At 38.0% G+C, this 19,187-nt stretch overlaps 1 protein-coding gene across 1 annotated transcript; it reads left to right on the plus strand.

The window, feature by feature from the left end:
- Positions 1-498: 498 nt before the first annotated feature.
- Positions 499-19,187, plus strand: LOC124168124 (protein CWC15 homolog). The gene is made up of 4 exons (XM_046546247.1): positions 499-759; positions 839-961; positions 12,423-12,729; positions 18,859-19,187. Exons 1-4 carry the CDS (start codon positions 629-631, stop codon positions 18,994-18,996), a joined length of 699 nt encoding a protein of 232 aa, XP_046402203.1. The 5' UTR covers positions 499-628; the 3' UTR covers positions 18,997-19,187.

Consider the following 19,187-nt stretch of genomic DNA (forward strand, 5'->3'; position numbering starts at 1 on the left):
AAAATGAATCTCTTTAAAAAGATAATATTCCTTATACATTTAAAATAAAACAGGTAAAAAATGGATTCAGATAACTCAATGGTTTATGTGAAAATTTAATTTTCACATGACCATAGCGTAGCGATTTCTGAGTAGTTCATGACCAGCCATGTGTAAGTAAGCATAACAATTTCAAATATTGGCTTAAATAATCTAAATCACTTGTATACCATTTGAAGACTTTATTCTGTCATATTACGTAAAGAAATCGCATTAACAACAAACCACAGAGTATTTAGGAATTTTTAAAGTGTGGCGTATCTAAAGATACGTCTGGGCATTAATGGGTTAAAAAATAAAGCATCTGAGCTAACTTGATGCTAGAAATACTTATTAATCTACTGTTTAATGGGTAAAAGATGAGTTATATGCATTTTTCACATTTATACTCCGCGGGCTTTGGGATTCGAGTGTATCGATAGCTCGATAGTTCCGATTGGTCGGAAGTGATCAACAATTTCGCTTCTTTCGTCTTTGTTGTTATTGGACGTCATATGAAACAACGAAATCTTCCCCTGTGTTTTGGAAACATTTCACCTGTAAATTGAAATTGACGTTGAATCTGTGTTGATTTCTAAATTCATACAAGATGACGACCGCTGCGAGGCCAACGTTCGACCCCGCAAGAGGTGGACAGGGTAGAAGTGAGAAAGATTTAAGTGCCATCTCAAAACAGTACTCAAGCAGAGATTTACCATCTCATACCAAGTTGAAATTTAGGTATGTGTTCAAGTATTAACACTTAGTCTCTCACTTTTATTTTCCTTTACCTAGTACATCATTATCTTATTTTCAATAGGGAATATGGGCAGGGCACGACTGAGGAGCTTCGAAGCCGAGATTTTCGTAAAGAGCTCGAGGATCGTGAGAAGGGAACGGCAAGGGATGGTAAACGTGTACCTGAGCTGAGAGAAACTGCAACGTATGTATGGATTTTAATTATAAAATATTTTAGTGTTACTTTTTTCGTAGATCTGAACTATCTTTTATAATGAACCAAATGTTTGCATGGCTCATTTTCGTTATTGCATTAAACAGCAATAATTTTAAAGGAATGCATTTATAAACTGAAGTATCTTCACGATCAAATTAACCCATTTTCATCTTAATTATAATCATCATTTCCGATTATGGGTACATACGGAAATCATTTCGGTGAAGTATCAAATTTAATAGGTTTTATTGAGTAGGGGTCAATGGATCCCATGCTCAAACCTAATTTAACGAAGTAAAAAAAGGAGGACCAACATTTTATAATATCATACGTAATACAATAAAAGAAACGAATTGTTTTGGTCAGTACATTGGGTTGATAAACATAGATATAATAACTTTTTCTGATGTTTACAATTAGTTATTGTAAAGGGTCTGTATATTGTTTCTTTTATTTTATTTTAATTTATTTGCATGTGGAAAATTCATTTAAGTTTTTTTTCTTTCAATAATGAGTATTTTTGGTGCTATGTTTTTATTTTATTTTTAGCATTTAAAAATGGTGAAGTTAGCCCAATGATTGGCGTATTGCCTTAATTCCCTGAATGGAAACAATTACCTTAATGCACATAAGTATGGAATAATAAATATTATTATTTTGTACATTTTAGCTCTGTAGTTAACCCTATGTAAGATAAAAATCTGCAATATTCTCTTGTAAAAATCCATCATAATTCGTTGTCTCAGGCTTGACTTAACATGATGAAAAGGAAACAAAACTTTGTAATTACATACAAAGGTAATATTGTATTGTATAATATGTCCTAGGTTTCGAAGTGCCATGTCAAAACATAGATTGTACTATGATAAAAATTTGTGGAATTATCAAGTTTTTTACATTTCATTATACTGTTAGCACTAAGCTTAAATAAAAAGGGCTGGGTTCAGGAAAGGCATGGAAGAGGAAAAAGTGAGACATTCTTTTTGAACACTTTAATTCACACGCTCAACAAATATATGTTTAACATGAAATACCTGGTGCAAAACTCCTTGAGTCTCTTCGCCCTCAGTGCACATGTCGCCCCGTAGCACCCTCAAGGCCTTCCTTTTGGCTGGAAATGGCTGCAGCATTTACATTAACCGTCCAATTTCCCACGGAGAACAATCCCACTCCTAGGTGTTTGATGTTAGAGCCACATCTAAATGTGATTCCACATCCAGCAGCTACCATTACCCTGAAACCAACTCTGAGTAGAAGCTGTGCACATGCTTATGATAATGTTATTGATGCTGTGCACAAGTTTGTGATCCCTAGCATATTTTCAATCTACTTTTTTCCTTTAAATTCATGAGTCAGTGCAATTTTGAAATGGTAACTAAGATGTGGGATGTTTGGAATTTTTAAACTGCAGGAGGCAGATTAACTTTCACTCACGGGTCATTCCATGTCAGTTCATCCAGGCATGACACCCACCGACTCGGATTTTGATGAAACTTGCCAATTTTCATCCTTCCATGCAGGAATGAAACAGTGTAAAATATTTCTTGGCTATCTCTAATAGTTTTTTTTTCACGACCATTTGAAGTTTGGGTGAAACTGCAGTTTTTCAATGAATGCGGTCTCCAGAGGCACTTGTACCTCCAGAGGGAAATAATTTGTCTCAGCCATAGTTTTCATCAGATTCTTATGAAAATTTGCAGGTTTACTATAGAAGTCATGAGGATTCCAAAACCTAATTGAAAAATATCCTAAGGAATATTGGAAATTCTCTAAACTCATATGTTTCATATGATTTTAGAAAATTTTGCGCCAAAAACATGGTTCTATAAAACATCAAATTTTGACCTGAGGCAATATCTGAATCAAGCTAAATTAATTTTCCTGATATCCCTTAAGGTATGACCCACCACCTGTAAAAATAAAATTCATGGCTTTGTGCTTGCATTGTTGTTAAAAAAAATTTATGCAAAAAATCCCTTTACACGACTCTGGTAGTCAGTGTTGGGTCCTCCTTCAAGTGTGATGAAATGCTTGTGTTAACTGTTTTCTATATCTAAGCAAATATTTACAACATGAATGTAGTACATAATACGTTCAAAAATTGAAATATTTTTCATGTGCAGGTTGTTTTTCTCCCGATAGGAAAAATATATTTTTGAAATAGAATATTTTAAGGAATTCATAGCACTTACCCATCATTGCTGGGGAAAACTTGATTGTTGCTATATAAAACACATCAAAATACAGGATGCATATCAATACAAGTTAACTTTCTCCATTTTGTATTGACAAAAAACTTCAGGAATGTATTTTACTTCATTACCCCATTAATGCCCAATGAAAATTTTTTTTTACAATTTTCACTAAATTTTAGTATGTGTCTCTCCATAGGTACCTTGTTTAGGGAAAAATAATTTAAAAAATAATATGCTCGTGGAACACTGTTTTTTATGCTGGCAACTAAAGTTGCCACTGGGCAGTGGCCGTGTATTTTCGTTTACCCTGATACATCATGCTATAATACATAAATAATGGAAAATTACAGGTGAAAAGTTTTAAAATAGGGTGATTAATGAATATTTAATGAAAATGAGACAGTACCTACTGACTTTCATACAAAGTATTTTATTTTTACTTCAAGTCACAGGAATTATTACATTGTTTTTATTGGCCAATCTCATCAATGAAATGCCTCGAAACACTCCGGATGGAGGGCACTCTGGCATTTTTTACACATGTATATTGTACGGTTACCACACACCTTGCACCTTCTATACTTTGTTTCACCTCGAACAATGATGTGGTCAGTTTTGTCACTGCGAAGGTCTTCCATTGGACCACGTGAATGCGACTGTCTTTCCTTGCCGCCATAATGCCCCAATATGTATGTAACTATTTCCCTTCGAAACTGTAGAAGGGGTATATTGTGCCCCAATTTTCTGTATAGCAGCCATCCCTGAGTGCACGATGCATCAAGTCCCCAAGCAAAAAATGCCCACCACCACTTTTTGGTCCTTATATTTGTGCGATACTTCGCAACAAATTGATCGTGCAAGTCCACGCCACCCATATTCTCATTATACTCGGAGATAATGGTTGGCATTGGAAGAGATATTCTCTTCTTTTCAATGGAAGAATATCTTTTCACCTGCTTTGTGCCTATTTCAGAAATGCAGTTAGTCATTGCAGTGACCACAGCATTGTCATTCCACCTTGCTATTAGCAATGTACCATTCGATGTATATTCAAAATCACCCCTCTTCTTTTTACTGAAAAGATTTATTTTCAGTCAGTTGATATACAGTGGAACCTCGTTAAAGCGAGTACGGGCTATAGCGACACCCCCGCTATTACGAGAGATAGCCGATGCACCGTCAATTTACCCTATAATAAGCGTGTTAAAGAATTCGTTTTCACGAGACCCTTTCGGTGTTGGCTCTCGCCATAGCAAGGGTTTCACCGCCGGAAGACTTTCATGAAGACTCCTTAACCTCTGTAATTGCTAGCGATCTGCTAGAAATGAAGTTAATGGAGTGCTCAGTCTCAAATTTATGTGGTAAACTGCCGTTCGATAAATATAATGATTGACGAAACAATGCTTTGCATGATTTTTATTCAGTGCGGCGCTTATAAATTGTTTGAATAGTTAGTCGTTATTTGAGTAAGGAAATTTAGTGATGCAAAAAAACATCGCCTTTCGTCTGGATTTATGCTTACGTTTATCGGATAGATGTTTATCTGTCGCCGCACCACTCCTGTTCCTGTATATCTGTTCGCAACAGGTATATTGGCTATTATTTGCTCCACCTCCGGTAAAGCGACAATTCGCTATAGCGAGTGTTTATTAGTGCACCGTGGGGTGTCGTTATATCGAGGTTTCACTGTATTTTTTTCACCCTATTTTCTCGAAGAGTTCCTGTTCCTCCTAAGCCTTTTTCTGATAAGCATGTAAGGAGCTTTTCGGAAGTGAAAAAATTATCAAAATGCAGTTTTGTGCCCTGCCGTATAGCAATTTTTTCGCACAAGCCCAGGACAACATCCGCTCCCTGACCTAGGTTCGTTTTCGGAAGGCGTGTATGAGATCCAGCATAAGGCTCTGCATGAAAAACATATCCAGAGGGATCAGCTATAGTCCATAATTTGAATCCGAACCGAATAGGTTTTCCACGGATGAACTGTTTCGATCCGTGCCTGCCGTAATAAGGTATCATAGTCTCATCAACAGAGCATCTGTCTCCTGGAAGTATTGCTTTGAAGTTTTTGTTTAGAAGTTCAAAATAAGGCCGAATTTTGAACAGACGGTCGGACCCATCTATCATGCTATTGTCAGCTAGGTGTAGGAACTTGAGAATCATTTCAAATCTATTTCTGGCCATGGCATTTTGAACAATTTCTACCCCACAATCACTGTCTTTACTCCAATATAGTCTTTTATTGGGTAACGTATGGTAACCCGACAAAAGCAAAATACCCACTACGCAGTACATCTCCTCTCGACTGACATCATAATTATGCAAACCCTTCGAACCTGCATAAATACAAGATTGTTGTAACAACAGGTCGAAAATATCAGGGATAAAGAACACGGAAAAGCAATCAAAAGCACTCTTCACTGACTGACCGAAGAAGTCTTCTGAAGTGGGCCCCAGCATTGGGAGAAGAGGAGGGAAATGAAAGTGTACCTTCTTTGGATTGTACTTCCAAGGGCTCTCTTCAAAGACTGTGCGATCAGTTTTCCTACGTCGTTTAGGGCACTTGGGCGTATCGAATGAAGTAGATGGGTCATTGCCTTTTTCGTCTAGATCATTTGAATCTTCCGTGACCGCCGCATTAGCCAAAATCACCCGTGGAAGATGCGTCGGATCGCCTGTCACCTCCCCATCTGACACATCGGAATCTTCATCGGTGACAACATCAGGTCCTTCCATAGGTGGCATAAATAAAATTGTCTTTTGCCCCAAATCTTTGTCCGAGGATTCCAGCAAGTCAATGAGCTCATTCACCGAATACGTCTGAGAAGACCTGGTGTGGTAATTAGAAAAAAATTAAAAATGACCGTATGAAGTAATATTATCCCATTAAAAGTCATCATGAGACATTGTGGTACTTACATTTCAATATTTGTCGACAGAAAAAAATCTCACCGGCGAAATCACACTACCCACCAAGAGACACGACGAATGCCCAGTGGCAACTTCAGTTGCCAGCAAAGTTCCACAGTGTATAAATCACAAGCGCAATACCCAAACACTGATATTTTTTCACAGTGGCATCACACATATATTACGTATGCGCAAACCACAACAGCGTTGAGAAATATGCACAATGTATCACGAGAAGCACGTATGAACACTACAATGTCAACCTCCGAAATGACCACTTGTGTACCCTTCGCAGTCTCTCCCTCGTAGATACCGTAAGCTTTTATGGCAGGGTAAAATTTTGACCTTGCTGAACAAAAAAGAGGGTAGGGAGCATAGAGAAGAAAGAATTGGGAACGTGCGACGAATATTGCTGGAGAAAATAATTTTCAAAAACGAGAAAAAATTTTGGCAACTCAGGTTGCCAATGGGCACTAATGGGTTAATGTTGCACAACTTATAAATGAACAATCACAATATATAGTCACTTATGTCTGTGCATCAGTTTGTAGTTAAATAGCATAGTATCCAAGGTCTTCACTGAGGCCTATCTCTGAGAAAGCTAATATTTCAGTTACACTAGAGTTACATTTTTTTCCCAGTAGTGGTATTTCCAAGTTTTCCTTTTAAATCCAACAGCCGTTGGTTCACACGTTCAATGTTTGTATTAATGTATTATTAGAAGTAATACATTCATCCGAAGCCTCTTGTGGTAGGAGTTTCCAGATAACAAATGACATTATTTACAGGAACATTGAAAATATCTTCTTTCTCTTTTGGCCAGTCAAATGATAAAGAATTTCACTTTTATATCACATAGATCAACATCCTTTGAAATAAGTAGCCCAAAAAACCAGTGATTGTCATACTAGCAGGCCACAAAAGAATTAGTACAAGTTTTTGTCAAAATTTCTTCCCAACTTGGCTTTATCAAGAAATTGTGGACAGAACTGTATGTGGTATCAAAGCTAATTTTTTTGTCGCAATGATGTTATTTGAAATAGGTATAAAAGAATGGTAGCTACAAGTGACCGGGATTGTTTTTGCATGGCACCAGCGAGTTTCTAATTGTTGCCGAATCATTGATAATAGTTTTTTTTTTAACTTAAAATGAAATTTTATCCACTTTGTACTTGCAGAACTCATTTTCAATGGAAGTCATTGTGTTATCCAGATCCCGCTGAAGGCTTTCTCTTGTAAGAATGCACTTAACTGTTCCACCTATCCCATCACATGGAGATTTCCCATGACTAGTTGAAAAAATGACCAAGAAGCATGCAAGTCAAAGTCCAGGTGATGATGGCACAGGTTTATAAAGTTTTTACAGTTCTTATATTGGCCAGCACAACCATTACCAAAATACATATTGCACTTTCTTTACTTCAAGGAAATTTTCCTTTAAAAACTGAGTGACTATTTTTTGCATTTCAAATACGAAAGCTACATCATGTTCTAGATCGTCAGAAAATACACACAAACTTGACACACAGATCTTTCTTCAGCTGTCCACGAGTATAAATTACTGCTGCATGTAGGGAACAACCATCCTGATTCCAGTGATGACCCTGAACCTCATCTTGTATTACCTACATAATGGTAGTTTTCGCTGAAATCCAACAAAACAATGGCTTCATCTGGCTGTAGGTTATTTTTTAGTTCTTTTAGGTGTCTCGCCTGGGATTTGTTTATGAAGGAATGTTGGAGAAGTTTTTCCAGATTGTTCACCAGACTATTGATGTATTCATCCAGAGTCACTGTTAACCTAATTTATTGGGTCCGATCTGTTGTCACCCATGCACTGTATGTTACTTCATCTTCAGGGTCCCATTCCTCAAATTTACTTTTCAGATGTTCCTTCAGTCGTTTGTCGGACATACATTCTGAACAGTGCCGTAACATGCAATCCCTGTTATCTTTGGAACATACCAAATAGTTAAATAGCTCATTGTAGGTCTCCTCTACGGAGCATGCATGGAGAAGAAGTGATGCATTCTGATGGATAGCACAGACACGCACAGAATGGGTTCCAGAGGAGCCTGCCAACACGCACCATTTAGGTCGCACCAGACAGAATTTTGAAAACCCTATTTTTACATGTGGGAATTCAAATTAAAAAGCTGCATACAGATCATTTAGGTTACTTAGAAGTAACCTCTTTTGCTTGCGGACATTTTTGGACACACTCACCTTATCATTCATTCCTGGCATAAGGCGTGAATACTCGTAATTTTATTAAATTAACTGAACTAAGTCCACTGCAGTTTGTTCTATGTTTTTCCCCCTCCTTGGATCTGGTATGGCTATGATGCCTTTCATTCTTAGAATTCCCTAGCATGCTGAATTGTATATTCACTAACATTAGTTTCGGTGGCTACTTTTTTCCTACTCCACGAAGTCGGAGCTAGTGTTAGTAGCTGAATTATCTCTCGCTGACTGCCTGCTGTCACCAGTTTTTCTTTTAGTAACCCAACTAGCACATCCATATCACTCGCTTTATCAAGAACTTCTGAATCATGCTCTGGAAGGAAATCTTTATCCAGTACTTTGAAAACCTTTTTGTTCAAAGTAGAACAACATTAATGAGGTAAAAAACATTCGTGAAGTTTTTTGTCAATACAAAATGGAGAAAGGTGACTTGCATTGACATGCATCCTGTATTTTGATGTGTTTTATATAGCAACAATTAAGTTATCCCCAGCAATGATGGGTAAGACCTATGAATTCCTTAAAATATTCTAGTTCAAAAATATATTTTTCTTATGGGGAGAAAAACAACCTGCACATAAAAAAATGTTTTAATTTTTGGATGTATTATGCACTAGATATATGTTGTAAATATTTTCTTAGATATAGAAAACAGTTAACGCAAGCATTTCATCACACTTGAAGGAGGACCCAACACTGACTACCAGAGTCGTGTAAAGGGATTTTTTGCATAAATTTTTTTTAACAACAATGCAAGCACAAAGCCATGAATTTTATTTTTACAGGTGGTGGGTCATACCTTAAGGGATATCAGGAAAATTAATTTAGCTTGATTCAGATATTGCCTCAGGTCAAAATTTGATGTTTTATAGAACCATGTTTTTGGCGCAAAATTTTCTAAAATCATATGAAACATATGAGTTTAGAGAATTTCCAATATTCCTTAGGATATTTTTCAATTAGGTTTTGGAATCCTCATGACTTCTATAGTAAACCTGCAAATTTTCATAAGAATCTGATGAAAACTATGGCTGAGACAAATTATTTCCCTCTGGAGGTACAAGTGCCTCTGGAGACCGCATTCATTGAAAAACTGCAGTTTCACCCAAACTTCAAATGGTCGTGAAAAAAAAACTATTAGAGATAGCCAAGAAATATTTTACACTGTTTCATTCCTGCATGGAAGGATGAAAATTGGCAAGTTTCATCAAAATCCGAGACGGTGGGTGTCATGCCTGGATGAACTGACATGGAATGACCCTCACTGGTTCTCTCTTCTCTCACTGGTGCCTTTTTCATTTGTAGCAAATCTCAATTGATGACCTTAATTTTTTTTCCTCAATAAAATTCAGTGATTTAATGTTTTTACACTGCTTACAAAATATGGAAACTGGCAAATTGTGCGTCACAGGAGAATAGACTTTCCATTTTCCTTCCAATTGTCTTCATTTTAATTATTATATGTACAAAAGAAAGCAAATGAAGACCTAGATTTTTTTGCTAACTTTTGCTTTGAAGGTGAATCTGTAGTTTTTTTTTTAATTGACTGGCTTTTATAATGAGTGCCACTCTGATTTAACCTTTTTTTATGGAATATTTGTATGTTGTGTTATCATAGGCAGATTAAGCTTATTAATTTGACCTTGGTGGTAGACTTTTCAATCACAATGCTTCTGAGCTTGGATGCATAGTAACTGAAGTGACTTTTAGTTATTTATCTATAAATTTAAACATTGTTTTTTAAGCTGGTGAAATAAAAATTTTGGTACATGTGATTTTTGGTCCAACTTTGGTTTCATGAAAACACTTGTAATCAGGGAAATTTTAGTACAGCCGCTCAGTTGGGGAAGGATGGAAATTATAGTTAATGTAAGAAATTTTGTCTTTTTTAGTGCAGAAAAGGTGTCAAAAATGACAAATCTTTCTTACAATTGACAATGTTTTATTATAGGTTTCCAAACATCTGCCAGAGGTATTGGGACTGATTACACATTTTCTTTATGCCCTAACCCCATCCCCCCTCTTAATACAAGTTTACTGGTGTCGTGGAGCGAAACAGGGGTGCTGGAATGGGACAGTTGGCTAACTTAATTCCTTTATTCTATTGGGGGATGTAAGGCTGCTACACACTATCTCCACTGGGCACAATTCTGGGCCATCTGCTTTATCTCTCTCCAGCTCTTGCCTTCTTCCCTTGTTTTTGCCTATTTATTACCTTACCAATGTATGTTGAAAATTCTGAGTAAAAATTTATGAAAACTTGCTGCTTTTAGTTATCGTTTTTATAACATCCCATGTCTGGCCTAGATGAGAATATATTTGACATTGATTTCAAAAATTCTTATTTTGGTCTTTTTCCTGATTTGGTTGAACCACCACTCTATTGCCAGTTGTGCAAAAGCTGCTTTAGCCTCCTTCCCTATTAGGGTGAGCCGAAAAATGACTTTTTTTTGGTATCTTGGCTCAAAAGCAGAAAAGTTGCAAACGTATATCAGGGTCTCGAATCCAAAATTCTTTCTAAATCAGATTTTGTTAACAGCTGCCGCCGGAGGGCTATAGTTTAACCTCTTCCCTACGCAGGGCATGATTTCACGGCCTGAATTTTCTGATGCTAAAGAAGGAAGGCCGGCTTTTCACGGCTTGAATTTTTCGAAGCAAAAGGCCAAAGGCCGTGTTTTCACGGTTTCGCGGTCAAGCATGCCAAGTGGGTCCCAACCGCCATTAGGTCCCTCGGCGCGAGAGGTCTGACCCTTTCCTATTGTCCGTGTGGGGATTACCTCGGCCCATTCCGGCTCTCAGTGTCCCACTCAAGGAAGTTGCCCATGGTCAATTATTTGATTATAAGGTGGAATAACTAAAAACGTAAATGTTGCATTTTTTGAAAATCAATGCGAGTTATTACATTCTGTATGTTCTGCTGATTGGTTCAAAATTTTAAATGGAATTCTAGCGTTCATATTAACGGAGTTGATCATCACCTAGAATAATTATTTGAGACACTAAGGTTAGATGTTTAATTGATATTTTTATAACTTACTAGCAAGTTTATAGGAGCGATATTGTAATGATTTACATCTAAAAATATACGTTACTCTGTTAGCTACATTCTAAGTGTACATTTGCGGTGAAATTCGATAGAATATCCAATTTAACTTATATGAAAAAAAGCCCTTGTAATGTAATAAAATTTTATTCTCTCAGTTCTTTGTCGTGAGCCAAAATTACAGCAACTATTTTTAATAACCTCTTACCAAACTTTGAGTACAAAGTAATATAAACGAATTTCGCTATAAATACTGATTAATGCATATCCTAAAAATTCGTAAATTCAATGTACCAATAGGGAATGTTTTACGTAGACATGTTGTGAGAAGCATTCCATACCATTGCAGGAATAAGAACTGCTCTACCCAGGTAATTACTCTCATATTGTAAGTACTCTCATTGGTGTAAGTATTCTCCTACTGAAATATGTACGTGGATGATGATAACCTCAATCTTCTCGGAAAAGCTCATTTGGCTATGATATAGTGCCGTTTTGCTGAAAACCCTAAAAATAACCGTAGAACTTCGTTTAAAAGTTCTACAGGCATTGCAAAATGAAAGGAATACATTGATGAACTGACATTTAGTGCAACAATAACAATTTAAAAAATTAAAATTGCACTGGCAACAAAAAACTGACCGCAAAAGTACACCGGGATGGGCTGCCTACTGGGAAAAGGGTCGAGGATTATATTTGCCCAGTTGCCGAGGAACCCGCTAGGAAAGGTCATTTAGGGGAGGAAGCGACTACCTGGTCAGTCCCAAGCCGAAAAAAAACTCCGTATGGGGCGAAAAAGAAAATCTCAAACCCTTCGTAGAGCCAAAAGAAACTTCCCGGGAAGGAGCTCGGCGCGAAAAGGATAAAATTTTGCAAAAATTCAGGCTGATTTTCGAGACAAAAACCTATTGAGAAGAAATAGCTGAAAGTAAGCGCATATCCTAAATGATGATGTTTAAGTATATAGCTATGCAGTGTCTTTTCTATCATAGTATTTTTTGTGAAAGGGCATAAAACCATGAAGTGAGTTAATTTTTCTTGCGCTTGGTGCTGGACGCAGAACAACAAGCAGTGGTAGCGTGGCGCGTCGCCCAAGGCCTGACCAGGTGCCGGCTGCCAGTCTGGATGCAGACGACCCCCTCGACGGAGACGACTCAGCAGATGACGATGATGACGGAGGCGATGAGGAGGACACAGCTGCGCTTCTTGCGGAGCTGCAGCGCATCAAGAAGGAGAGAGCGGCGGAGCAGGCGCGGCGTGAGGTGGAGCGGAGGCAGGAGGAGGAGCGCATTCGCATGGAGAACATTCTGAGTGGCAACCCTCTGCTCCACCACTACGCTCCCCAGGCATCCAAGCCGGACCTCAAGGTGAGATCCACACACAAGTCCAATGTCTGCTACTTCTATTGTCTTTGGGCTCTCCAATGATTTGATCTTTAAATTTTACTTATTTATAGTACACTGAGTCCTCGTTCTACGTCACCCCGTTTAACGTCATTTCGCAATCACGCCACAAAAATTTTGAGATCGTCATTTGTTTATGGCACCTTCGCTTCGTGATAACGTCGAGGCTTTTGAATTTCGTGCGAGGAAAAACGCAAAGCGGCGGGCGTTGCAGGTTGTTCATTTTGTGGGCGGTAATACAGTCAGTCTAAACAAAGTGTAAAACGGTGTGTTTATTGTTACTTGTGATTACGGTTTCAGCAAATTTTCTGCAAAATGAATTCTTAGGTAGGTGCGCAAGGTTTTACTTGACATAAAGGTCTTCAGGAACCTAAAAGTGATTTCGGGGCATTTTTCCGTGTAGAACTCAGAGTTTTTGTCATCACTTTTTTCACTGTGTTCACAATAATTTTGGTTCCTGTAACTTCGACGATGTTTCAGCGATGATGATGCCCAGGCGACGCTCGCCCGGGCGACCACCATAGCGAAGCCGAAAAGCAAATGCGGGAAGATACAAAAATGGAGAAGGATTTACGTCAGTGCTGCTATTGTCGTCGATGGAGACAGGAACTCGTATTAATGCCATAGTTTGGCATTCCCATCGTAAAAAATGCCCCAGATATGATGCGCTAAAAATTTTTCGCATAGTAATTGTGAGGTCCAGGAGCCGATATTCACTTTTTACATTGTTTCTTATGGGATATTATGTTTCGATTAACGTCATTTCGTTTATCGTCACATTTTTCAGGAACGGTAAGTGACGTTAAACGAGGACTCACTGTAAAATCTTCCAAAATCGTTGGCACAATGAAGTATGGTTTTGCTAGTAGTGGGCCCTGGTCGCTTTCATAGCAGCGAGGGTATTCCCCATCCCACCCTTCCATTCCTATTTCCACCCTAGAGGCATTGTCGAGTGCCTCAATTCTTTTTCCTTCCCATTCCACTCCCCTCCCTGGCGTATCAGTTGTATTCTTGGGTCCCTCTTGTGGTGTGTTGTATCCTTCTAAGAACCCCCCTTGGGTTTTCATTGGTATCACTGTTGGAGCACTGTTCCCAGTTTTATTAGGGTCTTATCATTTCTCCCATTTTTATTCAAAGGTCACCAAGATTAGGATTAATAGCAGATATAGATCCCTTGAGGTGTGAATCTATAAATGAAATGCTATAGTTTGTCAATGTTTCGAACATGCTGTTCTTTTTCTTTAGGGCTTTTGTACATTATTATGACATTGAAGAAGATGTGGACAGTCAGTATTAGCGATATTATATAAATAGAAATACATATTTGTAATAAACAACGTTAAAAAACATTTTAAGCCATATTAAGATGCATATACTATAATAGAGATATTGTAGAGTTATTTGTTTTTTGTTTCTATTCTGCATTGTGATTCTGCAATTTTTTTGCATAAATATCTGCCATTAATTATGTCAAGGTTAAGAAGCCTTAACCATTCAAATTAACGATCAACCACTTATGTATATTACTTTGGGTGCATGGCAGGGGGAGTGAGTGCTCACCACAGGTGAGGACTATTACGTAGCATATTTTCAGCGTCTGTGAATGGAAAAGGTTGAGTGGGTGGTAGGTAGTGACTTTTGAATCATCTAGCAAAACGCCATTGGCCATCTAGAGCTAATATATATTTGCTCTCTCGTAAATCTGCGACGAGTGCTCAGGCAGCCAAAAAGACTGCTCTGAGAAGTGACTGAGCTGCTGCATAGCAGTCTCATTTTGGGGGAAATTCCACGGCTGTTGTGGTACTGCTCTGAGCGCTCGCTCACCTTGAATTCTCCCATTACAAGCAATTCTAGATGTGGACGAAACAACTGTTAAAATGTGATAGGTACCATATTTATCTTGATTGGGGATGGCTGTCTCATTTGCTGCAGTCTCCATTCTTTCCATTCTTCTTGTGATTGGGTCAGATAATGGTGGAGCAGGTTGGGTTTTATGATCGGTTGGGGCATGGAGTTTACGAAAAGAACACTTCCAAAGTCTTGTTGCAAAAAATTGCATACATTATCGCTCCCATAGCAATTGAGTTACCATCACTGATCAAAATGAGCACCTCATTTATATGTATTTAGTTTTCATAGCCCCTTGTGCATGTCCCGTATGTTAAGAAAGTGAAAAATCCTAAATTTGGTGACCATCATAAAAAACTGGCAAAATGATAGTATGTACCATACAAAGTGAGGGTAGAGCTCACCCCAGACTGATCCACTGGCAGTTAATTGAGTAACTAACATCGAGGCTAGTTCCTTTCCCTGCTCCACCTTGCACTTAATACTAGATAGACTTGCTGGAATATGACGTTCCTTCCATCCCACTTGTTATCATGTCTAAAATAGGTACAGGGTCAAGAGCCTACCGTATTTAAATACTAAGTAAGCTATATTTTATATTAGAGTACATGCTATATTATTATTATATATTATATTAATATGTAGTTAATTTAGGTATATTTCTTAGTGATGAGTAAATTTCAGGAGCTTAGTGATCAGAATTTTTCTGCAAGAGCCAGTCCCTGACTTCCATACACAATGCGTTCCCGAAAATGTGTACGGAAGTCGAACCATTGAGTTTCATACTAATCAGGGGTTACAATCCAAAAGAGCGAAATATACATACTAAAACCTTATTTTCTGCGCAGATTTTATTTTTACTAACTATTTTTTGTAATAAATTAATAAAAATCCTCACATTATGTAATGTCTCTCGAAATTACACAGAAAATGTAAATAAAAGTTTAAAAAAAACAAGAATTCTGTTGCGGGTACCAAGTGAAACTTCCTCTCGGAGTTCAATTTGACATTCCACTTATGATATCCATTCTGAATAAAAAGAGATTTCAAGGAGCATAACAAAATGCAATTGTTGAATCCTTACTCTTGATACTTTTAAATTTTTACGCCTCGTTTTCCTTGGCTGGTGGCATCTCGTCACAGCGTAACTAGGTATCTCGTATATTTCGCATGTTAGTTGAAAAAGGCAAAAGGCATATGGAATTTGGAAGATATACAGTGCAACCTCGATAAAATGACACCCCACGGTGCACCAATAAACACTCGCTATAGCAAATTGTCGCTTTACCGGAGGTGGAGCAAATAATAGCCAATATACCTGTTGCGAACAGTTATACAGGAACAGGAGTGGTGTGGCGACAGATAAATTTCTATCCGATAAACGTAAGTATAAATCCAGACGAAAGGTGATGTTTTTTTGCATCACTAAATTTCCTTACTCAAACAACGACTTACTATTCAAACAATTTATAAGACCCGCACTGAATAAAAATCATGCAAAGCATTGTTTTGTCAATCATTATGCCAATGTACAACCGACGATGCCATTTTTCAATGCACTTAATTAGTGCATTTACGTAATCAATCTATTATTTTGGTATTTTCCACTGAAAATTCAAAAATTAACTAATCAAACTGTATCACGGTTATTTAATGCTTCAAATGTTTCCATTGGTGTATGTTTATTGTTCCTGTACATTCAGCGGCAGTGAAGGGAAATAACGTATTGCATTTGTTTCTGCAGTTGAAAAAGGTGGAAGGTTGTATAACGTTCCTGCCTTGAAAGACTTTTTCTATCAGATAATGTAATATCTTTATTATCTATGGTAAAAAGTTTGCTAAGCTTGAAAAATGATGTGATTAAAATTGCCGTTGTGAAAAAAGTTCCTTTTTGAGTGTTACGCTCGCAAGGTATTTGAAATAATACACCGAGTTTACCACGGCACTGCAAACGAGAGTCAGTTGTTCTGTGAGTTCTTCCAGCGGCCACCAGGGGATGCTCGGCTATCCACGTGACGGAAGAGAGTGCCAGTACGACTCTGAGCACTGACGTGAATAGTTCACCCTTGTGAATCCGCAACGGAGAATAAATACGTCCATCCAGACAATTCACGCTCAGTATCATTGCATTATACATCCTACATCATCACTAAGGTGCACTACATACCTTTAGAGGCATCATTGCAAGAAATACCTCGTACTGCAAGGATTTTGTCGGGAAGTAGGATGTAAAAAAAGATCCGTTTCGTCTATGTTATATCACGCGGGGAATACTCCTTAAGATACTTATGATCGGAGTCCTTTCTTCCACGACTTTGGGTTTACACCGCAGGCATCACCAGCAATTATGAGGGGAGATAATGCTTTGGTGCTTTGCATTAGTATAATCAACCTTCCGAACTCTTGAAATTCTCGATTCCCAATCTATCCCTGAAATACTCCGCTTTAGGCTTAGGCGTAGCCCCTTTCTCAGGAGTTCCTGCAGATTGGAGTGGGCAAAACCACCCGAACAAAGTTCCTTATAACTCTACATAGTCTGCATTCCTTGGGTGCTTTTGTTTTTTTAAATTGTGAAGAGGGAATAGGAAGATAAATTAATTTCGACACTCTCATATTACTCCTTTATTTTTATTTTCTCGCTTAGACGTGTTTGGTGTTTTTTTGGCCATGGTGTCTGCCATCAAATGCTTTCTATTCATCAACTCATAGATTTGCGGGTATGCTGACATCAGCTTTCTGCCGCCCGAGGAAAAAAAAGAAGATCAAGCATTTGTGAATGCTAATGCCACAATATTTTCACCAAAATTAACAAATTATTTATCGAACGACAGTTTACCACATAAATTTGAGACTGAGCACTCCATTAACTTCATTTCTAACAGATCGCTAGCAATTACAGAGATTAAGGAGTCTTGATGTAAGTTTTTCCGAAGGTGAAACCCTTGCTATGGCGAGAGCCAACCCCAAAAAGGCCTCGTAAAAACGAATTTTTTAACACGCTTATTATAGTGTCAATTGACGGTGCATCGGCTATCTCTCGTAATAGCGGGGGTGTCGCTATAGCCCGTACTCGCTTTAACGAGGTTCCACTGTATCATGCAATATCGTTGCAGAAGGTGTAAATGTTGTACATGAATTTAACAGCACTCAAATTGAAAGACAATGTAAGAAAGAAGCCCTTTTATTTATTAATTTTATAGAAAGCTGTGTGATGGCGTCTAGTCAACTTTTTCGAAAAATCTCTCCAATGAAGGCTGAACTACAGCTTTCTCCTTCTCTTGATATTGGAGCCAATAGCAGGCAGTGTCTATCTCAGGAAAATCACCTTGATCAAAATCAACACTGCCCTTGATCATATGCGTTTGTATTGTCTGCACATACTCCCGTATAAAGCAGTTGAATGTTAGGATGAAGTAAACATGGTGGGAATTCCAAAGCATTACACACAAATGTTTGAAAGTCTGAATTTAGCCTACGAAATTCAAGTAAAATGTGTTAATTTGGAAAGTACAAAACTGAGAATTGTACGAAAGTCGAGTGTGCCAATGACGAGGACTGCCTGTAATTGCTTTGCCTGATTGTATGCATTGCTTCGCCTGCTACAGGAAAACTGATGAATAAAAATGTGCTCCCTCTCATATTCTGCTCCTAAGCCGAAGGGGTTGTTGAGTTAGAGTCAGCATGACGGGATACTTAGGGAGGAGGGTATTGGAAGAACTTATTGAGGACTAAGAGAAAATGTAATAGGCAAAACATAACGTAATCATCCCTTCTCTATACTATTTGATACCTCCACTGAAAAAACGCTCAGCAATCGCCAAACGAATCAAATCCACTCCTCTAGCCCAACAGAATGAATCCGCTCAGCTGACAGTGTCCGGAGCAGAAACACTCACCTCCAAGCTTGGAGAATAGGAGATGAGCGGTTATGCTCTGGACACTGCGAGCTGAGCGGATTCGTATTGTTGGGCTACTAGATGAGCGGATTTCATTCGGTGGGCGATTGCTGAGCGTGTTTGCAGTGGAGGTATCGTATTGTTAGCCATGATTTCAACTGTAACATCATGTAGTATTTAGTTTATCCATAAGTTTGTGATATAAAATATTGAACGTGATTATGTATTATGAGATGGAGGACTTCATTTCTACAGGTTACCCAGACAATGTTATCGTGACATATATGTATTTTACTTGGAAAGGCTCTGGAAGGAAGCATGTGAAAGCATTGAATTTCTTTCATTGTAGGTGAAACGAAGATGGGATGACGATGTGGTCTTCAAGAACTGTGCTCGCTCAGAACCAGAGAAAAAGAAGGAGCGCTTCATAAATGATTCCCTGAGGTCGGAGTTTCATCGAAAGTTCATGGAAAAGTATGTGAAGTGAATGCAGGTTCCTCTTAAACCATCATCAACTTTCTCAATCATTTCTTCTTATCTTTTGTTAAATGTTGTGGACTGCATTACAAGTGTTTTTGAATTGATGCAATAATTCAAGTGGACTTCATTTATGTTAATAGAAGAATATGTGCATATGCTGTAAGTAAAGTGGGAGTAATAAATTTAGTTTTGTAATTA

Source organism: Ischnura elegans, chromosome 11, assembly GCF_921293095.1.
Source record: "Ischnura elegans chromosome 11, ioIscEleg1.1, whole genome shotgun sequence".
NCBI lineage: Eukaryota > Metazoa > Arthropoda > Insecta > Odonata > Coenagrionidae > Ischnura > Ischnura elegans.

Excerpts from the sequence above, each read along its gene's own strand:
- LOC124168124 (XM_046546247.1), top strand. The coding sequence starts at position 629 with ATGACGACCGCTGCGAGGCCAACGTTCGACCCCGCAAGAGGTGGACAG. Across the intron at positions 760-838 it reads CATACCAAGTTGAAATTTAG|GGAATATGGGCAGGGCACGA; the intron begins GTATGTGTTCAA and ends TATTTTCAATAG. Across the intron at positions 962-12,422 it reads GAGCTGAGAGAAACTGCAAC|AACAACAAGCAGTGGTAGCG; the intron begins GTATGTATGGAT and ends TGCTGGACGCAG.